This window comes from Pyrgilauda ruficollis, unplaced genomic scaffold (genome assembly GCF_017590135.1).
Source record: "Pyrgilauda ruficollis isolate IOZ18807 unplaced genomic scaffold, ASM1759013v1 scaffold69, whole genome shotgun sequence".
NCBI lineage: Eukaryota > Metazoa > Chordata > Aves > Passeriformes > Passeridae > Pyrgilauda > Pyrgilauda ruficollis.
Window position 1 is genome coordinate 183850 of NW_024528710.1, and position 22096 is coordinate 205945.

At 52.9% G+C, this 22096-nt stretch overlaps 1 protein-coding gene across 3 annotated transcripts in view; it reads right to left on the reverse strand.

The window, feature by feature from the left end:
- HIP1 (huntingtin interacting protein 1) overlaps positions 1 to 21562 on the reverse strand; it is a 43939-nt gene extending 22377 nt beyond the window's left edge. For all 3 annotated transcript variants that reach the window (XM_041484896.1, XM_041484897.1, XM_041484894.1), the window contains exon 1: positions 21376 to 21562. In XM_041484896.1, coding sequence (XP_041340830.1) covers positions 21376 to 21492 — 117 coding nt within the window. In that variant the 5' untranslated portion in view covers positions 21493 to 21562. The remainder of the gene's footprint in view (positions 1 to 21375) is intronic.
- Between the last annotated feature and the right edge of the window lie 534 nt (positions 21563 to 22096).

Sequence of the window (22096 nt, forward strand, 5' to 3'; positions counted from 1 at the left end):
GGGGTCGAGGGGGGCGCGCTCCCGCGAGGGGCGGCACGGCCGAGGCGGGGGGCGCGGCCGCGGCGCTCGGCCGGAATAACAAAGGAGCCCTCGGAGGGCGGGAGCGGGGGGTGTCCCGCCCGGGGGGCGTCCCGCAGAACCGCCCGCCCACCCCCGCCGCGCCCTCTTCGAGGTAGCGGCAGGGCGTAGGGGAGGATGATAGCCCGAGGGTTTGCGGGTAGGCAGCTTCGCATCACTCGGCGCAGCCGCCCCAGCCCTGCTGCCCTACTACTAGACGCAGGACCCCACCCGAAGCCCTGCCCCACTGCCAGATCTGCTGCCCCATCCCTGGCCTCCTGCCCCATTCCCTGCCTCATCCCTTGTACCTCCTGCCCCATTCCCTGCCTCATCCCTTGTACCTCCTGCACCATCCCCTGCCCCACTGCCTGACCCTCCACTGCCAAACTCCTCTCTTACTCCCTGTCAGACTCCCTACCCCTTTTGTCTGCCCCCTCGTCCATTCCCTGTCAGCCTCCTTGCTCCATCCCCTGCCCCATATCTGTGCCTGGTGGTGAAGCTACACTGGTGGGTCTGTCTGGGACCTGTGCAGAGATCCCTTGTTCCAGAGCCTATTCGGCTGCCAGCATCTTGCTTCCAACAACAAAAGCAATTAAGCCAGCGTGGTAACAAGCCCCTGGCCCGAGTCAGCCCCATGGGCAGACAGGAATAGCTCGTTGACCACCATGACCACCCTACCGAGGGACAGGAAAGCATCCAGGCAGGAGGATTTTGGTTTTTCCCAGCTCCTGCTTGTGCTCAAGGAATATTTTCTGATGGGAAGGCACAAAAGAAACCCAAATCATTCTTCTATCACTCAGTGAATCTCCTAAAAGCAACCCAAAAGCACTGCCAGGGCCCTTGGCTTGTTGGCGGAGGAGATGCTTCAGGGCCCGAAGAACAAAGTGCTGCTGTGGGGCCAGTCCAACCAACACTCTAATCCCTCGGGATTACTGCAGTCTGGTCATGGCTCAGCCACTTACTCTGGGATGGTGACTTGGCCTCTCTTAATGAGATAACAGGATCCCACATCCCCAAGGAGACAGAGCCCTGCCACCCCTGCACTCTCCCAGCACTCAGCTCCACAACTACCCAGTTCATCCCAGCTTTGGGGGAGCTTTTAGGGTCAAATCCAGGTCGTGTTTTCATCAGGTGGTTGTTAAAGCCCCTGTGAGATCCCTGGGATGGACAGATGAATGGAGCACTACTCAGCAGCACTGCTTGTCTCGGAGCACACAGCTCACAGGTTTTCTGCTGGACTAAATGTGTTTTGCTAGAACAGATGGTTTCAAGCAGCAGCCAAAACTCCTTTGGGAGCAGAGTCTGGATGCTGCTCTGAGCCTGGGAATGAGCACAGATCAATGCTCTGCAATCAGGGCAGGCACCTGCCTCTATTGGGGGTACCTGCTCCTGTCACAGGTGCCATCATAGGGCCAGGTTTTGTGCCCTTCCTGCAGTGAAGCCCCACAGCGAGTGACTCCCAGCCATGTTCTCAACATGAAAAGTGAGAGCTTGGATCCTCCCTGTGCAGCCCACCCCACAGCATAGTGTTCCCCCAGCTTAAAGGGATCCTGGAATTAACTGATTCCCCCTTAGCTGGGTTTAGCATCGCTCTGAACTCAGTGCCATGACTGCTGCTGCCTGCTGCCCCAGGATATGCTGGAGGTGCAGTTCAGAATTTCCAGGGCACCATCTCCAGAGTCACCAAGAAGCCAAGCCACAGCTTCCAGAGGCCACAGTGCTGCAATTAGCACTTGTATTGTATCATCAAGTATTAATGGCTCATTTGCATGAAGAGATCTTAAGGCAGGTATGCAAAGAGCACAGCCAAAACCAAAGAGGATCTGGACTAAACCCAGTCCCTCACATATGCACAGGATGGATGGGACTTTCTCTACAATGTCACCTGCAGGGAAAATAGCCTCTAAAATAATAAGCAGGATACATCAATTCTTTCATAGTTACTGGTGACATGCTGTAATGCTACTGGAACCTGCTTGCAACCATGCCAGACTGCTGACCCCCCACTCACAGGCTTTGTGCTCCCAGCACCCCTAGTCAATCCCCCAAATTAAAATCAGCTAATCATCATTAACCTCATTTTTCCAAATCAAGTTTTCAGACCAGCTCCCCCCTGAACAAAGTGCTCAGCTCAGGGGGAAGGTGTCCAGGGTCTCCTGCAGAGCCAGGACATGCAAGTATTTGAGGCCATGGCTGCAGTGTGGTTCCTCATGGCTGAGCTGGCAAAGTCCAGAGTTTGGACACCACCAGGAAGCACTTGGGGCAAAGTCAGAGAGCCCCAAATCCACCTGGCTTCACAGCATGGGGGAAGCTTCAGCCAGGAGGCAAAAATCAGAGCCAAGGCAGCTCGAGGAGAAAATCTGGAAATTAACTTAAAAGCAATTTTTTTTTTAGGGGGGGGAAAGCTGGTCCTCAGAGCAAAGGGAAACCCAGTTCCAGAGAAGACAGGAAAGCTGGAAGCACCAAGCAGGAATGACAGCACCCAACCAATCCAGGGCTCAAGAAAGGCTGGTGCAGCCTGTGGGGATAAATCCCACCACTTCAGGGATCCACTGAGGTGGAAGGAATTTCATGATCTTGCCAAGGGAGTTCTTTGCTGTAGTTCACTGCATCACTGTGAGGACACAAGGGCGAAGAGGCATTCTTGGCCCCAGAGTGCTCTTGGGTTATTCCCAGGTGCTCTCATGAAGAGCAGGGGATACACAGAGTATCCCAGTCAGATGTGCAAACCCACACGCTTCATCCCAGGCTCCAGCAAACCTCTCCAGGGCTGCATCCTATCTGAACAATTTGGGATGCGCTTGCAGAGGCCCTAGCAAGGCTCTCCAGGTGGGATGGAGGGAGTTAGGACAGATGCACTGATGGGGCTGCTGCACAACTGCAGGGCACCACAGGCACTGCCTCCGCTGGGGCAGGAAGGAGCCTTTCCCACAGGGAAGAGGGAAGGCAAAGTGAGGGCTGCTTCCCTGGAGAACCAGGGGGGAGGCAGCTCCTTGTTTCACCCTGTCCTCTGAGGGCCTTCATTCATCATCCTCCGGTCTGATCTGGAGAGGTGCAGATCCCTCCTCTCCCCCTGGCTGTACTGAATCTACTTGGGTGCTTCACTCCAAGTCCCTTTTCTCCACCCTGGAAGCATCCTCCACCCTCCTGCGGCTCTGTGACTTTCCTACCAGCTTCCAGGATGGGATGTGTGGTCTGGATCACGATGGATGAAAAAAGAAGAGATATTCAGCATCTCCCCCCACCTGCTGGAGCCTCTGCAAGCAGCTTTTAAACTCTATTTCAGCAATCACCTCTCTATAAAATGATGGGAATTAGGGTAAAATGTCACAGCGAGTGTGGCCTTTTGTCACTGCAGCCGAGAGAGCTCCTCGGAATGCTCCCTAAGGCTTTGGCTTTAACATCTCTGATTTCTGTTGGAGCAAATCTCTGCCTGAGCTAATGCTCAGGATGAGAGTGGGAAGCCTGGGCCAAGCTGCGCCAGGGAGCATTTACGTGCCTCTCAAAGGTCTCCTTCCCTCTTTTTTCCTCTCCTTCTGTTCATTTTACCAGGTCTAAAAATACTCCACTAAAAACCCTCTTCCTCTGCAGCCGCCTCCCTCCTGGATGACTAATAATATCTGTTGCTCCTTTCTTGATCTCTCTGTATTTCCCAAGTCTTCCCCAAGGGAAGGAACCAAATCAGGGCTGTGTTCTCAACCAACTCCTTGGATTCAGACTCCTAAATTAATTTTTCGCAGAGAATGGTATTCTTTCCCATCTCCTCCAGTGCAGCAGCAGTTTAAACCCACGTCTCTATCTCACAATAAACTAATCCTGCTCCATGGCTTACACCTGCCCAGTGCTGCTGAAGCATTGTTCTGATATGGAAGCTCCAGGATCCTGGCATTTTCAGAGCTCTAGGGAGACTAGCAGGTTCACTGGGAAAACCACCAAGCACTTGGAAAAGTATTTTTTGTCTGTTTTTTTCAGGTTTCAGTTTTTTTTTCCAGCAGCTTTCCAGCCCTGGAGCACTCCACTGGGGAATATGCTGTGGAGGCTGGGGTAGGCTAGGTTTGGTGTCTGGTCCTTGGAGCTGGATGACCAGAACTGGCTGTGCAAGGAGCTTGCATTTTAGGAGCAGGGGGTGAATGCTGGGTACCGGGGGTGTTTGGCATAGTGGGACTTAGTGGGGAAAAAAGCCATTGCCACCAATGTGGCGACAGCAAGGTGAGTTTTTCCTCTGAGTGGGATGTTAGAACACTGTAACAGGGATTGGCATTCCTGTGCTGCTCCATGTCTTTTGGAAACAGAGCCAAGACCTGCACCAGGAACGCTCCCTACTGCCAGCACCACATCATGGATTAGTCAGGATACAGGGATGGAACAGTACTGGCACGAGCTGGAGGTGTGATGAGTTTCTCTTGACTCAGATACTGCAGTACAGCCAAATCCTTCAGGGCTCAGCCCACTGTGATTTTCCAAAGAGATCCATCAATGAACAACCTTTGGAAAACCCTCATGCTGACATTGCTGATGTAAAAAATGTCCCCAAATGGTCACAGTCCTGGTGAACCAGCTACTTCCAGCCCCAACCCTGTACTGCATGGAGGCAGATTTAAAGGGTATTTGGCTGCTCCAACACTTCTGGAAATCCCCCTGGCCGGCTAATGCCCAAATACCTTTGCAAATCTTTATTTAGGAAAAATATCCGCTTGGGAGCAGTGCTTAAAAAGCTCAAGGCCACTTTCAAATCCATGTAATGCCGCAGTTTCCTGGACATGTGAAAGTGAGAGGAAAAAGCAGATCAGACTGAAGTAGGCACAGGGCCAGGGCTGGTGGCTGTGCCTAGGGCTGTGCTGGCATGGAGTGCCAGGGGTTATTTCAGCACCAAGCTCCCCCAGCTGCTCACCACGACTGGACCAGCATGGAAAGCAGGGAGGAGAGCAGTCCTTCCACTTCACCTCGGGCAGGAGCTCCAGAAGGGCTCCCAGGGCCCATGGACAGAGGTGTGGGTGAAGCTACTGCTAGCCTGGCAGGGAGCGGAGCTCCATTATCCCTTCTGCCTGTACAGGAAGCCACTTGGTTAAGTTGTCAATATAGAGATTAAAAAAAACCAAAAAACCAAAAAAAAAAAAACAAAAAAAAAAAACAAAAAAAAAAAAAAAACAAAAAAAAACCAAACAACCAAACCCGGGTTCATGGTGCCATTATTGATCATTTGGTATTTTTAGCTCCCTGTTCAATCCACCCTTGTTGGTGTTACAGCAATCACACAGCCCTCTGAAACACGGCTCAGTGGGGCTGCTACAAGGTAAGCAGGAGCTCAGAGAGCAGCAATACAATGCCAACAGGATTAAAAATGCAAGAGGGAAAGACAGAGGTGGGATAAGCAACATCCTCCCCCCTTGCTGCTTCCAGCTCCTGTCAATGTTGCAAGGAGACAGGTGGATAGACCGCCCCATCCAAACCAGAGACAGAAACTCCTGTTTCCTACCTGGTGTGGAGGGCTGGGAACCCATAGAAAGGGTGATATTGAGCTGAGTGGTGCCATCAATGGGCTGGAGGGAAGGGAGGGCATCCAGAGGGAGCTAGACAGGCTGGAGCAGTGGGTCCATGGGAGCCTCATGAGGTTCAGTCAGGCCAATACCAAGATCATGGACCTGGGCCAGAGCAATCCCTAGTGCCAGGACAGACTAGGGAGGTCTGCAGGGACCCCAGAGGTCTGTGAGGATAAACACCCTCAGCATCTCTCTCCACCCACGGGGCCATTTACTCCCATCAATGGGCCCTGGTGTTGTCCTCTTGTCTCTACTTGCAGGCCTTCCATATCCTGGATCCACTGATTCCAGAGTGATTCAGTGTATTCTGCCATCACTAATTTCATAAATGGATGGATGGCTGGATGGCTGGATGGATGGAGACGACCCTGTAGAGAACTGGGGGATTCTGGTGGGTGATAAATGGGACATGGTCCATATATGTGTGCTGACAGCCCAAAAAGCCAAGTGTCTTCTGAGACCCCCTTGGAGCTGCCTGCACCTCTGGGGCCCCAGCACAGGACAGTGATGTTAAACTCAACAAGGGTGGGGTCAGGTTAGAGATGGGGAAGAAATGTTCAACCATGAGGGAGGTAAAGGGCTGGCACAGGTGAATCATGGCAGTGGGATGTAAACCTGCACATTTAAGCTCTATGTGACAACTTGCGCATCATTGCAGATGTCTCCTGGGTCCCCTGCAGCCCCATCCCTACATGCAGGTTACCTGGGAACCCTCCTAGGAACCCCAGGCTGGCTCTTCCTTTGCACACACACATTGCTCTGCTGTGGTGTCACTTCCTTCTGGCCTCACACTGACACCACTGAGATGAGCCAACGCCCAGAAGAAGGAAACAGGGTCAGCAAAGAAGACAGCTGCAGTGGGAACTGGTTCATCCTGCCATGTCTGACCCTCGCGGCTCCCTGGGCTCACAGGGACTGGAGCTCCAATGTCACCCACCACCTTGCAAGCCCCAAAGTTTACAGGGGTCAATGCCCCCAGCAGCTCTCCCCATCCATGGGGATGTTTACCCCCAGCCATGAGTCCACTGACCCCCCCCCCACCCAATCAACAACCACCAACTTTGTCCTCCTTTCTCTACCTGCAGCCCTTCCATACTTGGATCAGTGTCACCAGTGACTCAGAGGATGGTTGATAAATCATAGAATCCCAGAAGAATCTGGGTTGGAAGGGACCTTAAAGCCCATTTCATTCCACCCCTGCCATGGGCAGGGACACTTTCCACTATCCCCAGGCTGCTCCAAGCCGTGTCCAACCTGGTCTTGAACACTTCCAGGGATGGGGCAGCCACAGCTTCTCTGGGCAACCACCACTGCAGGGAAGAATTCCTCCCCAATACCCAATCCAAACCTACTCTCTTTTAGTTTGAAGCCACAAAACACATCTCCCACTCATTTCCTTTTGAAGTTGCCAAATTCTGCCCTGGAGACTTCAAAAATGGGGAGCTGAGGCTTCACATGAAGCACAGTGCCAAAACACAGCATCTGCCCTCGGGTGCCTTCCTCCCTCCCCCAAAGCATAGTGAGGCCTTTGTGAATCTCTGAACATTTGCCTTAGGTGATCCTTCCATTGCCCCATCAGTGGAATCACTTTAATTATCTGCTTTTGCTTGCCCCTTGAATTGAGACAGCAGAGCCTGGCAATGCCAAGTGTGGCGCTCAGCTCAGTGCCCAGCCCATAACCACTTCCCAGGAGCTTCCCACACCTTCTCGAGCTTTATATCCCTGTGAACCCAGACAAGGGGAGCAGGAGGCTGTGTGGATGCTCCAGTACAGGCACACACACCTCAGCACCTCCCGCAAGCCCTAAATGTGAGCAGTTTTGTTGCAGATGTGTAGCAAAGGGGGAACAAACTCACCTGAAGTGAAAGCCCTGGATGCAATAGGTTGGGAAATGCCACAACACGTTTTTCCCTGCACCAGACCGCGTCCTACAAAGCCAGCCCCTGGCCAGCTCCTGCCTGCAGCCCCCTCAGCAGTGCTGGGGCTGTGGGGGAGATGTGGGTGCTGTGCCTGCCTCTGGCTAATAGGCAGCAGTCGGGGTATTTATAGGAAATATGCAACATACTTCCAGCCTGGGGACAGTTTCCAGCCCTGAGCTTGTTCCTATTTAAGTGCTGTGTGGTTGCAGGGGGAGGTCGGAGCAGAGCAGGCAATGCTGGCTCACAGCAGTGCTGCCTCCTCCTCGTGCTCCCACAGGTTTGGCTGCTTGCTTTGGCACCAGAGGCCACTTCCCAGCTCTCTCTCCCCACCCCAGCTACAGAGACCCCGTCCAACTCCCCACATCCCGAACAGCTGCTTCCCAGAAAGGCCGTGGAGCCATGCCCTCTGGAGAGCTGCGGGTTTGCAGAGGGGCCAAGAGCTGGTCTCCCTCCCAGCAGACCCAGCAGGATTGGGGTGCCCAGTTCAGTCCAAGGGAAAAATGTTGGAGCAAATAGGTGTCCAAATGACAGCTAAAAATGATATGGTAAATTCCCTGCCTGCCATCCCTTCATATGCACCAGTGCCAAGATGAAACCCCATGGGTGAACCTTGAGGGCTGGAGCCCCTCTGCTCTGGAGCCAGGCTGGATTACCTTGGAATGTTCACCTGGAGAAGAGAAGGCTCTAGGCAGACCTTAGAGCCCCTTCCTCTGCCTAAAGGGGCTCCAAGAGAGCTGGAGAAGGACTTTGGACATGGGCTTGGAGTGACAGGACAAGGGGGAATGGCTTCCCACTACCAGAAGGCAGGGATAGAAGGGATATTAGGAAGAAATTCTTCCCTTTGATGGTGGTGAGGCCCTGCCACTTGTTGCCCAGAGAAGCCGTCTGCCCCATTCCTGGAAGTGACCAAGGCCAGGCTGGGTAGAGCTTGGAGCAGCCTGGTCTAGTGGAAGGTGTCCCTGCCCATGGCAACGAGTGGAGTGAGATGGTCTTTAAGGTTCCCTTCAACCCAAACCATTCCAGGATTCTCTGCTATGCAAGTTCAAGTGTTCCTTGCGCTCTTTTAGTACTCCCTGCTCCCGCATCCAACACCTCTCCAGTGCCTGTGGCTGCTCCTGCACTGGTGATGCTCCTGCAATAGCCCCGTTACTTTGCCTGGCTGAGAGCACCTGGCAAGATGCCTGCCCCCTGGGTAGAAGGGTCAGAAGGGCCTGGGGAGCCGGCAGGGCTGGAGCAGGGATCTCTGCTGCAACCAGGGTGGAGCACGAGGTGGAAAAAACCCGGCATATAAAGGAAACTCTGTTTCATGTGTTATTGCTGTCTGTCTGAGATGATTGAGGAGGGAATAGCAGGCACGATTCCATGCAAAAGGCTGCAAAATCCCTTCCTGACATATAAATATTTTGTTTTCTTCATTTTCCTTGTGTGGAAATAAACACCACTGGCTGGAGCACTGCCAGCATACCCTTAGACTCACCCAGCCCAAGGAGAAGGGTTGCACTGTCCTGCTCCAGCCAGCCCCAGCACCAAGGCTGGAGGGGCACTAAGAGCATGAAACCCAGCTCTGGGTGTGGAAAACTTGCCTATGCCTACTGGAAGCATTGGGAAAACAAAGCATTGGATGGGAGGCACTTGGAATAAGCAGAGATGATAAGAAGCAGCTCCATCGAGAGCTTTTCTGGCAGCAGGGGATGCCCCCTGCACTGGGAAGCCACAGGTTCCCCATGGCATGGGGGCCAACCCCCATGTGTAATTCCACAGTGGAATGGGCCGGGCGTGGATGGCTGTGCCTGCCACACTGTTTCCTGCCTCCTCTGGCCCTGTGTCTAGGAACTTCCACGCAAGGATGAAGGCGGGAACAGGGGTGCCTGAAGGGCTCTGCACCCCAGGGATGCTTCTGCTAGAGTTCATCAGGGCAGAGGGAAGGGCAGCCCGAGGATTTCCATGTTGTTCCAGGAAAACAGGGGGTTCAGTGTGGGAGGGAAATCTCTGCTCTCGTATGCAAATCACAGGAGCACACACAATACCATTGACACTTGCAGAGGGGCATATGGGACACCCAAACACAAGGAATTGGCTCTGAGAGACACTAAACAGACCCAATTTCCTTCTTTTCCAGGAATTCAGCAGCTGTCAGCCACTGCAAGGTCAGCCCAGCACAGAGCACCCTGGTCCTCATACCCCCATCCCACTCCCCCGCCCTGCCCCTGGCACATCCTCCTGCTAGAGACATATTGCACTGGGAGGTGACAGGGTTGGGTGGAGTGACACAGAGACGAGGCTCCTGGGACACAAAGCCACAGGAATCAAAGTGGCCTGGCTGAAGGTGATGGATGGCTAAGCCAGGCACCAGCCCGAGGACTGTGGGAACTGCACCCAGTGGTGCAGTAGTTTCTTCTGCAGAGAAAATCCTTCATGTTCCAATGATGTTCAGGGAATCAGGACTTTTTGTTTTCCACATTTCTGGATAAATAAAGAAAAACGTGCAAGGAATGTGCTGTACGATATTATCAGAAACAACCCAGAGAGCCCTGAGCACAGCTTAACTACCATGACCAGTTCCTCTGCTGTACCCTGGTGAGGCAGAGAAACAAATCCATGTGGGGACAATCGGTGGGAATTTCCAAATGCTGCTTCTTTCTGGAAGAGCATATTGAACCTAAACACTGGACCAGGAACATCTGCAGGGGAGAAGCAAACATCCAGGTCCTGAAACACCCACGCTGAGGAACCAGCGGGGGATTGCTGTAGAATGAGCTGAGCACCATCCTTACACTCCAGGGCTGGGAAAGATGGAAATACCCATGGGAAGAAGAAGCAGCAGAAGACCTCAACCATGGCTACATACCTTGTTCATGAGATGCTTGCTATTTCCCCAGGCAGAAATCACAGCACTCCCTGCTGCTGCTGGAAACAAAGAATCCCTTGGAGGTGCTGGGAATGGGTACCCAAAATTTGCTTATTATCCAATGAAAGGGCCTGACAGACTTTACTCCTCTGATAGGAATCCATAGTTCTTAGCATTCCCACCATGTGAAAATTTTTTTTTTCCTGCTGATGGGAAGAGAAGTTGGATTGCAACTAGTCCCAGAGTTAGTGAATGCTGCAGAAAAGGAGGGAAAAGGGTTAAAAAGATAAAAGATCTAACAGGGACACTGGCTAGTTGTCATTTCCATGTGATGGCTGATTAGAAAAAAGATTGGTTCAGGTTTGATCCCAGATCTATTTTTCCCTGGCATATCCCATTCCCAGCTCAGAGAGATGCTGGTGCACACACATGGCACTCTGGAGGCTGATAGACAAGGAGCAGCGGGGACCCAAAGTGGTTCTGTGCTAAAAAAATCTCAGAGGGGAGATTGTAGCTAGGGTGTGCCCCACAGTGGTATCCAGGTATTAAGGGATTAATGAAAAAGTCTAGACATGACACAGTTAATTGTACTCTGCTCCTATGGGAGAGAGGTGCCGACCCCAGGATGCTGTGGATGCTGTGCCAGGACAGCTCTGTCCACATGCCCCTGCCCCAGCATAGCACCACAGCGAAAATCCCAGATAATAATGGGCTGGAAACCAAAGGTTTTGTCCAACAATTTCTCCTCTTTCCTTTTCTCTGGATTATTTGCATCTGTGCTGCTGCCAAAGCTTTGCTTCCCTCCTCATAGTCAGAAATTGCAGGATATTTAGTCTGAGCTGTTTGCTCACCACTCAGAAGCTTTGACTGGTACCTGATTGGTCCTCCACCCCCCCCGAACACTACTAATTCCTCAGGGAGCTCTCCTGCCAAACAAGCTGTGTTGAGGGGTGAAATCTGGGGGTTACAGAAAACACAAGCAGGGATGACAGATCCCATTTGCTGGGAAAATCATCTCGAGGGAGCTGAGTGGCTGGTATGAGGGCACTGGAAATAAGGCAAAGGAGAAAGAGGATCCAATGTGAATGGAAAAAATGTGGATGGTTCCCAGTTCTGGGCTGTGGCAATGGGACTCTTCAAATTTGGACATTTCAGCTAAAAAAAAAAATAAAATCTGGAATGCAGGAGCAGAGAGCAGCCCTATTTCTAGCTGCGACTCCTCCCTGTGTGCTTGGCCTCCAAGACGACTCAGAAACTCAAGGCACTTCTTCCCGAGCTATAAAAAGAGCTGGAGTGGGACTGCAAGAGCCAGGAAGACAAACAAGGGAGCAGTCTGACCTCCTGTTGAGGACATGGGTAAAGCCAGGAGAGGGTCTTGCTCAACCCACCTTTTGAGGTGCCCCCAAGGAAGGAAAGTTGTGGGGCACGGCAGAAATTCCAGGCTGGATCCCACCCACCAAAGTATTGTCTGTGCTATGTCCCAAGGCACCCCACCACCTCTCACCCCTCCTGTGTGAGGAGAAGGTCTAGCACTGGCCCCATCCATCACTCCAACACAGTTCTGGGTTCCTTGTGCTTGGGGAGGATCAAAGGTACCATGGTGATCAGGGACAGAGCATGGAGTGTCCTCTGGAACCACAAGGTGGAAGGAGCTCCACCAAAATGCAGCTCCCCTTTCCCCAGGCTGCTGAAAGGGTTAACAGCCTCACCTGACACCTGCTCCATGAATCCCAGCAGGACAGGATGGACTACGTGAGTTCCAGGTGACCATAAAATTCAGCAAATTCAGGAATACCCACCTTTGCCCTCTCCAGACAAGTATTTGCCTCTGCAGAAGCAGCCAAACCTTGCAGACTGTTGGAACATTTTATTCCCATCAGTGAAGTGCACAAAATATTCCTGGCTGGAAAAACACCATAAGGTCACTGACTGGGAACAACACCACCAGAAGAAATTAGTTCTTCAATGGCTTCACTGACTTAGTGCAGAAGAAGCATCTCTTCTGGCAAGCCATTCCCAGCCTACACTGACCTCTTCAACACTCAGAAAGTCAAGTCTTCCTCGCCCCTACTTCAGTATTCCCTTAAGACCTCAGAAGATCTCCTCACACCACTAACTGGTACTGTGGGACTTTCCTCCTGAGCAGCTCCATGGGTTGTACAGCTGGACTGGGTAGTCCATATGGAGCAACCTAAAGATGGCACACTTGGTACCACGGTTCAGGAGGAGAGGGAAAACAGGGCATGGCCTCAGGCTGAACCAGGGGAGGCTCAGGTTGGACATCAGAAGGAATTTCTTCATGAAAAGCATTGTCCAGCATTGGAAAGGGCTTCCCAGAGAGGTGGTGGAGTACCCATCCCTGGAGATGTCTAAGGAATGACTGGACATGGCACACAGAGCTCTGGGTAGGGTGACAAAGTGGGAATCAGTCACAGGCTGGACTCAATGACCTTGGAGGTGTTTCCCAATCCAAAGCATTCTGTGGTGCACATGGATCAGCAAGGTGAGGGCCAGCACCAGTGTGACCTGCTGCCAAGCCTATGGAGATGCCAGAGTGCTGATCCATGCTTTATTCAGTGGGATGAAGAGGTTACATTTAGTTCATTTAGAGGTGGGATGCAGAGGTTGTGGATGAACTGTGACTCCACCAGGATCAGGCTGGGGATCTGAGGGTCTTATCTGGCTTGTGCAGAAGATGCTGATTGCTCTTTTCAGCAGTTAAAAAGAGCCCTCCTGTACCCAGGTGCCTGATCCTGGAGAAAGATGTCTCTGCCCATGGCAGGGAATTGGGACCAGCTATCTTTAAAGATCCTCCAGCCTAACCCCAATGTTTTAGAACAGTTTCTTAGCACACGGAGCTGCCTTTTGTAATTGCAGAATCTCAGTCCCTTCTTTGGTGGGACACTTCTCCAGCTTGCCAAACCTCACACCAATGGAGAGCATGTCCTAAGGGTTGGTTGTGGTTGTGGTTGGTGTTGTGCAATGACAAGGGGATCAGCTCTGTATCTGCTGCAGAACTGGACCCTGGCCACAGCTTCCAACATCTTCAGGCCGACACAGGGTGACAGTGCCCACCAGGGGCTGGGCTGGGAATGTCCATCAGCTTTGTCCTGGAGCCTGTGCCCTCCACAGTGCTCAGCACCCACTTACCGATCCCCTCCTGCCCCTTGGTTGTGACAGTTTGGTGCTCCAACAAAAAGGTGCTTTGTTCCCACCAATGCAGAAAGGACCAGTCCAGTGGCTGGGAACATTGTGTACTGAGGAATCAGGCAGCTCCAGAGTTGCTCTAGCTGTACTCAGCTCACAGAGAGGTTGCCAGGCTGGTTTGATGGTTTGGCCATGAAACTCAGGTTCAAGGGAACCTGGGGTTGCCCCAGTGTGCCATACTCGAGTCTTGAGGTGAAGATCCTTTGTTTCTTGGCAGTGGAGCAAACTAATAAAACCCTGCTGAGCTGTGGCTACTTTATTCCAAGACTTCCATTATTTTATATGCTATTTTTACCTAGTCTGACTGGTAGGCAGCTTTTGTGATGACACTAAATCCCAGTTTAACACTATTAGCCTGTGCCCTTCCCCGGTGGGTGTTTAGTACTGTTGTGCCAAGTGCTTGCCATGTAGGAAAGAGGAAACTTCCATCAGAGGAAGGGATCCTTTGAGAGAAGTGGCTTCTTTCGCCAGGGCCAGGCTGGGGACTTGCTGCTTATTGTTACCATTTGTCTCTTTTATTGGAATAAAAGACAGATGTGAGCAGCTCAGCACTCTCGAGAGAGCCTGTGGCATCATGCTTTATTTGAATTAGTAGATGCTGGTTGGAAAACAGTTTTTTCCAGTCGCCATGTTCTCATTGAAGTGAACAAGAACACAGGGTTTTGTAAGTGCAAACTGTGTTGCAAGGTGCTTGTGCCAGAACCTCAGGGAATTGTCCCCTCTCCTCTTAAGAGCCCAGGAAACAGGGGATGGCATCAGTGGGGAGACCTCAGCAGTAACGGCCCACTGGGCCTAAAGAACACAAGGAAAGCTTGAATTCACATAGCACAGAATACTGGAGTGGTTTGGGTTGGAAAGGACCTTAAAGATCACCCAGTTCTACCCCCTGCCATGGGCAGGGACACCTACCGCTAGAAGGAAGACCAGGGTGCTCCAAGCCCCATCCAACCTGGCCTTAGACACTTCCAGGGATGGGGCAGACACAGCTTCTCTAAGCAACCTGTGCCAATGTCTCACCACCCTCATAGCCAGAAATTCTTCCCAGCATCCCATATCTACCCACTTCTGCCAGTCTGAAGCCATTCCTCCTTGTTCTGTCACTCCAGCCCCTTCTCCGAAGTCTCTCTCCAGCTTTCCTGGAGCCCCTTTAGGCACTGGAGGGGATCTAACGTCTCCCCAGAGCCTTCTTTTCTCCAGGTGAACACGCTCATCTGTCTCAGCCTTTCTCCAGAGCACAGGGGCTCCAGGCCCCAGCACATCTTTGTGGCCTCCTCTGGACTCGCTCCAACAGCTCGACTTTAATTCCTGGAATTGTCCAAAGCCAGGCTGGACAGGGCTTGGAGCAACCTGGTCTCTCCTCTTGGAGGACCTGGTCTAGGAAGGTGTCCCTGCCCATAGCAAGAAGTGGAACAAGCTGAACTTTAAAGGTGCCTTCCAAGCCAACCCTCTAGGTGAGTCCATAATAAACTATTCAGTGTCTGTGTACACCTTTGAGAGAATAGTTCACCTTTCTGCTGTGGACTGGGATCATTTACTTTGCCCTGTGATTAGCCCGGAACAGCACACAATGTATAATTAGTCCAGCTGTGGGCTGAACTTGCACATCCGGGCTAAAACACTGGCTGTGCTGCCTATTTCTGCTGTCACCCAGGGAACAGGCTGTCCCCAGGAAGTTTTCTTATTTGGTGACTGCAAAATAAATCAGCCAAGCTGGTGGCAATGATGAGGGCCAGGATCCAGCCCTTCCTCCAGCCCTCATGCTGCTGTACGACCCCCAGTGCTGACCCTCTGTCCCAGGTTCAGAGGGTAAAGAGCCAGCAGAGGGTGATGGGATGAGGATGGGCACAGAATCCAGGGGCTGGGGCTTGTGCTGCAGTGCCATGTGCCAGACAGTGCTGGAGCAGGTGATGCTCATCCTGGCTGCATGTCATGTACATGGGTTGATGCAATAGGCTGCAATGGGCACCTTCTCCCCATCCTTGCATTCTCAGTGTTTCATCCAAAACTGTCCCTCCTGCAGCTCCAGCCCTTGTCCAGAGGTTTTTTTTCTTCTGGGAGAGCAAAACTGGGATGAGTCACCCCCTCCTCATGACAGATGCCCACATCCCACATGCCCTTCCCAACTGTTTTCACTGGACTTGGGTCACAGCCAGGGGCAGCAGAGGGGACCACACTCAGTCTAGAGTCCTCTGATGGGGAATTTAGTGAAAACTCTGCTTTCTTGGCTGTTTCTCCTCAGTTCTGCAGATGGATGGAGTTAAACTAGATAAATTTCAGAGGGCGAGAACCCCCCTGCACCCCTAGCACAGGACATCCTTGGTGGGGAAGTACATGTTGAGTGAGAGGGAAACGGATTTTTGGGGCAGCAACATCCCCCAGCATCCCTGTCTTCCCACTCAGCCTCTGGTGTAATTCAGGGCAAGGTTTCCCCTTGCCACTTGGTGGTCCAAAACCATCCTGTTTTCCCAGCTACAGAAGCTCCTGGACTCAGTGGCAGTACTTTCAGCACCAAATCTATTAATTCTCCTGAGGCTTAGCTGCTTCTGGAGTCCATCACCACATTAAAAAACCCAGATATTTCTGCACCTAAAATAGATACTTCTGTATCTAAAAAAAAAAAAAAAAATCCTAAACCCCTCCATCCCTGCATGCACTAATGAGAAAAACAGCCCCATATCTGGTAAAAGGCAAACTATTTTCTTTCCCTGGGGATGGAAATAAGTTTCTAAGAGGGACTCTCTGAAAAGAGATGAGATGACTCATTACCTCACTGCTGAAGCTGCATTCAATCCCCAGCACCTCTAGTTCCTAGTAAAAGCCAGGAGACCAAAAGCATGGGGGTTCACACAGCACTAAACCCAGGAGCTTCTTTTCCTGGAGATGAAAGGACCATGAATGAATCCCCTGTGCCACCCACTCCCCCAGGATGGGCTCAGCTGCCATCAGCCCTCGCTCCCCACTCCTCGCCAGGAGCTATTTTTTCCTGTTCTTGCTAGTGTCAATATGTTTCTTTAAATATCTTTTCAGAGAGGCTGTATATATATAGCCCCACTCTGGTGCTTTGAAAGGAGCCTCATTTCCTGTGTAAGAACTGAATTTCTTGGCAAAGCTGCTGGTGGTTGCAGCATCTGAACCACAAAAATTGGGTTTTTTTCAGTAGTAAATGGTATTTCCTTTGCAACTGTGAGTTGGACCAAGCGGGATCTGATCTGAAATCAGCTGGGTTGCTGTGTCTGGAAAACACAGGACCATATTCCCACTTATAAGAATGATGGGAGAAAAGGATTAATTGCATGAATTAATGCTGTGATGGTGGCCCAGGGGTGGCACAGCCCATGGTAGGGACAGGATGGGCACAAAGTTGCTTTTAACCTGCATTGGGCTGTGAAAAAGTTGGGTTCACATATCAAAAGGATTTATTAACTCACACTGAGGGAGAAAAAAATCCATTTCATTTGCACCTGATACTTTTTCTTTTGCACCATCTCTCTGCACCTGGTTTTAGAGAAGGCTCCTCCAGCAGCAAGGTAGGAAGCAAAACAGCTTTGCAGCCCCTGAGGGAAGGCTCATGGATACTAAGGACACTAAAACCTCCCTGAGGAGATGTGGCATCAGCTGCATTCAGAGTTCTGCATCTCCCTGACATGAAAATGCCACACCGTCCTACTGGGAAATCCTTAGCAGGAGGGTCTGATATCCCCAGCACCACCCTGGGGGCTCTGGTGGCAGGAGTGGAGATGTAGCCAGCAATCACCTTCTGCTGCAAATATGTCTTTGCAGGGTAATTTCTGAGTCATAAACTGCTTTTATTGCACACAGTCCTAAGGAGCCAGTGTGTAAATGTGCCAGAGGTAGTGGCAGCTGTGGGCAGTCCAAGTGGTCCCTGTTCCCTTTTGCTACTCCCTGAATTTCCCAGCAAAAAAACTGCAGCCAAAGAACCTAAAATGTAAGATGTTTAGCTTTTCTGCAGGAATTTTAAAGAAGCGTCTCCTCCCAACCCTCACCCTTCTCAGGATGGACTACCCTTGGAATTGTCCCTATGGCAGGGACCGTGCTGGGCATGCAGCCTCATTGGCTGGGATAAAGCCCCAGCAGCCAGGAGCTCTGGGGAACAAACATGGAATTTCTGTAGCTCCTCCACAGCCCCACGCACTGTCTCCACCTCATGTCCTCATCCCTGGGGCACAGCATGGACTCAGGACAGGGCAGCCTGCAGTAGTGTGGGACATGATGGCTCCTGATGGAGCACAGCTGGGCACTGGAGCAGTGTTCAGGATGGGAGACACAAGACAATTATTTGGGGACTTTGCAGCCCAGGAGACGACAACACACCACCTCAGTATGCTGCCTCCCTTCCACCCAGAACCCACAGGGCAGGAACAAGGACTAAAGATCAGGGCATGTCCTGCTGCAGCTTCCAGAGCACTTCAGTTTTGATGTCTGAGCATTTTTGCCCCATCCAGTGACTGGTTTACAAAAAGAAGGAACAGGTTGGTGCAGAAACAGCTGAGCTGTGTAAGGATCTTTCCACAACTCCAGCCTTCCAGGGGTCAGCTGCTCCTTTGCTTGGGAATGTCATGTACCACCTCTAGGAGTCTGCAGTTGCACCTGCACTGATGCCCTGCTGGCCATATCCCTGCTGGGAATGAAGGGAAATATCCCATGGCAGTCCAAAACATGAGTGAAGGAGCAGGAGAGCCTGGGACATCACCCCTGGACCATCATCCCTGCCCTGCTGCAGTCCTGTGTCCTTCCAGCTCTGATTTCACCCTCAACACTTTGGCTCATCCAATTGTTGAACATCCAGTCTTTGCCAACTAGCCAAGCACCAAAGGAATTTCAGTCCTTGGCTCCATCATGGCACAAGGATGTCTGCTGTGGACAATTACAGCACAGAAAGAGGAAGAAGGAGGGAAAGTCCCAAGAAGGGAAGACCCCAAGCACTATCCTAAACAAAGAAGACCTTCCCTGCAGAGCTCCAGCACCAGGACATACCCCTTAATCCAACCAGGAGAACTTGGAGGGGATGCAAACATCAGACACCATGTGAAATACAAACATTTATCTTAAAATATGGCAGAATTTTCACTTTCGGTGTTTTTTCTCTTCTGTTGGTGACCTTTGCTGTGCCCAGAGATTTGTGCCGAGGTTGAGGCGATGAATGGTGAATCACCACGTGAAACATCAGCAAAGGGGGAACAGTCACTGCAACACTCATACTCCCATGGCAGGGCTGCACACAGCTCATCCTGATGGCAGCAGAACTGCAGGATTTGGTGTCCCTGTTGCACAACTTCCTATGGAAACTATCAGCATTAACAGAAAAGGAAAAGTCCTTGGCTGTGTCTTGTTCTCCCTGAGACGCTCTTGCCCAGCAGGCAGCAAGGACAGCATGAAAGGAACACCATGTCTGGTGTCCTCAGGTTTCCCACATTTGCATTCCCAGGAAAATCAAGATACTTGAACAAACTATAGGAGCAGAAGAGAGGCCACCAGGAAATTTATTCATGTTTGTCTGCAAGCCAACAGATGGAGGTTGTCAGGGCAGAGTTGTTGTGCAATGTAATGCACCATGGAAGCATCCCACCACCATGGAACCATTCCAGCACCAGTTGGCCACCACCACGGAAATATCCTACCACCACAGGAACATCCCACCACCAGACCTCCCCACTACTAGGGCGTCCTACCACCACCACAGCTTCATAGCATGCTCTTGTTCTTCCAGACTGAGCTCAGACCACAGAAACTGGGTGCTGCCAACCCAAGCAGGTGTTCCTCAGGCTCCCCAAAGACCCATTTGGACACACTTTGTGCCTGTTTGGGCTCTTTTAGCCCAAAATAGGCTTTGCGATGCATGTGCTGCTGCCCTGAGACAGCCAGGATTGGAGGGGAGGGAATGTACATGCTGAAAACACAGGGAAATTTTTAATTTTAAAGCCATTTAACAGGTGAAAGCTTTCTTAAAAGAAGTCACTTTCAAAAAGAAAAAACCCCAAACCCACAAAGTTTCTTTTCAAAGTAAAAAAAAAAACCTCAGAAAGAAGAAGTTGGACAAAAACCGTATGACCAATACCTAAGGGGTGCCTGGCAAGTTCTCTAAACTGGAGAGAATTATGAAAAAAAAAAAAAAAAAAAAAAAAGAAGAAGTGGGGGGAAAAATGAGTTAGAAAGGGAATTGCATGGAGCTGAAGCACAGAAGAAGGAAAAGCCAGACAACACCATGCTGTGTCATTAGTCTGGAAATCAGATGAGGAAGATGAAATTCAGCTTGTAGCGATGTGGGGAGTAGCGCTGCTCCACAGCCCTCTCCACTCAGCCCTTCCCAGGAAACCATGAGTTCAGGGGGAGCCTGAGAGAGCTCCAGGGCCATGGGGCTGCTGCTGACACAAGGAGCCAGAAGGTTCCAGGAGCAAACCAGTTCCATTCCTACCTTTAGCAGTATGAGTAAATAATTGATGTCTGAGGTAACCTGAGCAGGAAGGTGAGCAGAGCCCTGCACATGATCCTGCATCCAACTTCACAGCCTGGTGGGTTTTCTTCCCACAAAACCCCCTCAGACATGATCCTTGGTGTTTATTTCCATCCCTAAACCATCTCCCACATGTTGTTCCCACTCTGGGCTCATCCAAGTCTGCTTCCACTGGTCCCACTTCTATCCTTGCTTCTGCCTCAGTTTCCCTTCCTCTCCTGCAGTAGGTCTGGACAGCTCTGCTTCACTGGTACTTTCCATCCCTGGACATGGAGCAGGGCCAAGCTCCCTCTGCTGCCATCCCTCTCTCTTCACTCCCCCCATGCCTTGTCCAGGCATATCCCCAGCTGCTCCAAGCACATCCTTTCCCCAAATCATCAGCTTTTTCCACCAAAGCTCCCCTGCTGCCCTTCCAGCTTCCAGCTTGGCTGTCACCTTTCCTCTGTGCCAGACATCAATCCATCACCTAAAACCTGAGTGAAGGGCCCCATTCAGATACTCTAGATGCTGCTGAGGAGTATTCTGTCTGCTTTTTTTCCCCTGCCTCTTCCCAGGAGCCACCTCAGGGACAGACCCTGTCCACACCCGGGGTCCCTGAGTGACACCAGAGCAGAGTCAGTGGGGTGACTGACTCCACTGGCCAAAGAGCCACTCCATGCCCCCTCCACCCAGTGAAGACACAGGCTATGTGTGCTCAGGACGGTTCCAAGGACAGGGTGGCACTGTCCTGGGCATGATGCCCGGCTGTGGCTGGGCTTGGAGACCCGGCAGCTCAGGCCAGCGGGGGAATGTTCCCTAGCCCCACTAGCGGGGAGGCCAGGCTGAGCAGACACTGCTGGGCTGGGGCACCCCGGCTGCCACTGCACCCTGATGTCCCGGGTGTTACTCCAAGGCGAGGGCTCAGCCCCAGCCACGGGGCCCGGAGGGTCCCCATCGCTGTCCCCCCATGGGGACCCACTGCCCTCCCGGGTGGGTGGGGCCAGCCCCGCCCCGTCAATCTCCACCTACCTGGCCAGCCCTGCCCACCGGCGCCAACCCAGCTCGCCTGGGCCGGCCGCGCCCACCCTTCCAAGCTCCGGCCCTTGTGCCAACACCAACCTGCTGGGCAACTCGAGCTGGCCCGGCTCACCTGGCTGACCGCGCCCACCCAAATAACCTTCGCCTACTTTGGCTAACCCCGCCCGCTCGGCACAGCCGCGCCCCGCTGTACCCGCTCCAGCCAGCCGGCGGGCCGTTCCCATCGCGCCGCGCCCAGCCTGGCCGCGCCCCCTCAGCTGCCACCTTCCCTTCCTCGCCCTTCGCATCCCCCGCCCCGCGCTGTCCCGCCCGCACCTGGGCGCGCTCGAAGCTCTCCCGCTCCGCCTCCAGGCCGCCGCCGCCCGCCCGCCGGCTCAGCACCTTGGGCAGCGGGTTGGACACCTGCTTCATAGTGCTGCTCACGCGGTCCATGGCCGCCCCGGGCCCGCCACCGCCCCGGCCCCGCCGTCCCGCGCAGCACCGCCGCCGCGCGGGCCCCGCGCCATTGGCCCGCCCACCTGCCACTCACGGCGGGGCACGCCCCGCGGGCACCATTCTTCCACCCGCAGCTCCGCCCGCCGGCCCGGCTTCTCTCTCCCATTGGTTCCCGGCGTCGCCCCTAGGAAGGAGCTGCCTCTGCGTGGCAACCGCCAAGTTTATTGGTTCAGCTGGACGCCAGTCAACGGTAGCTCCCGCCCCCAAGCGTCCCCGGCCTATTGCTCCGCCTTCAGCGGCCGCGCCCTTAGCACCGCCCACCCAAGCGCTGCGGCCACGCCTTCGCGCAGTTCCCTGCTGTAATTGGCCCACGACCCTGCCGCTCGCATTTCGGTGCCCCGCCCCTCTCCTCGCGGGTGCGGGGCGTGGCGCTCCCTGGCGGCGGTGGCGATGCCGCTGATGCCGGGCCGTGGCGGGGATGGGGCCGCGCTCGGGGCTCGCCGGGAAGGGCCCGGCCGTGTACGGAGCCCCGCCGTGTACGGGGCGCCGCCGTGGGGTCCGGTCCAGCGGCTCCGAGCGCAGCTGAGCCATCCGCGTCTGC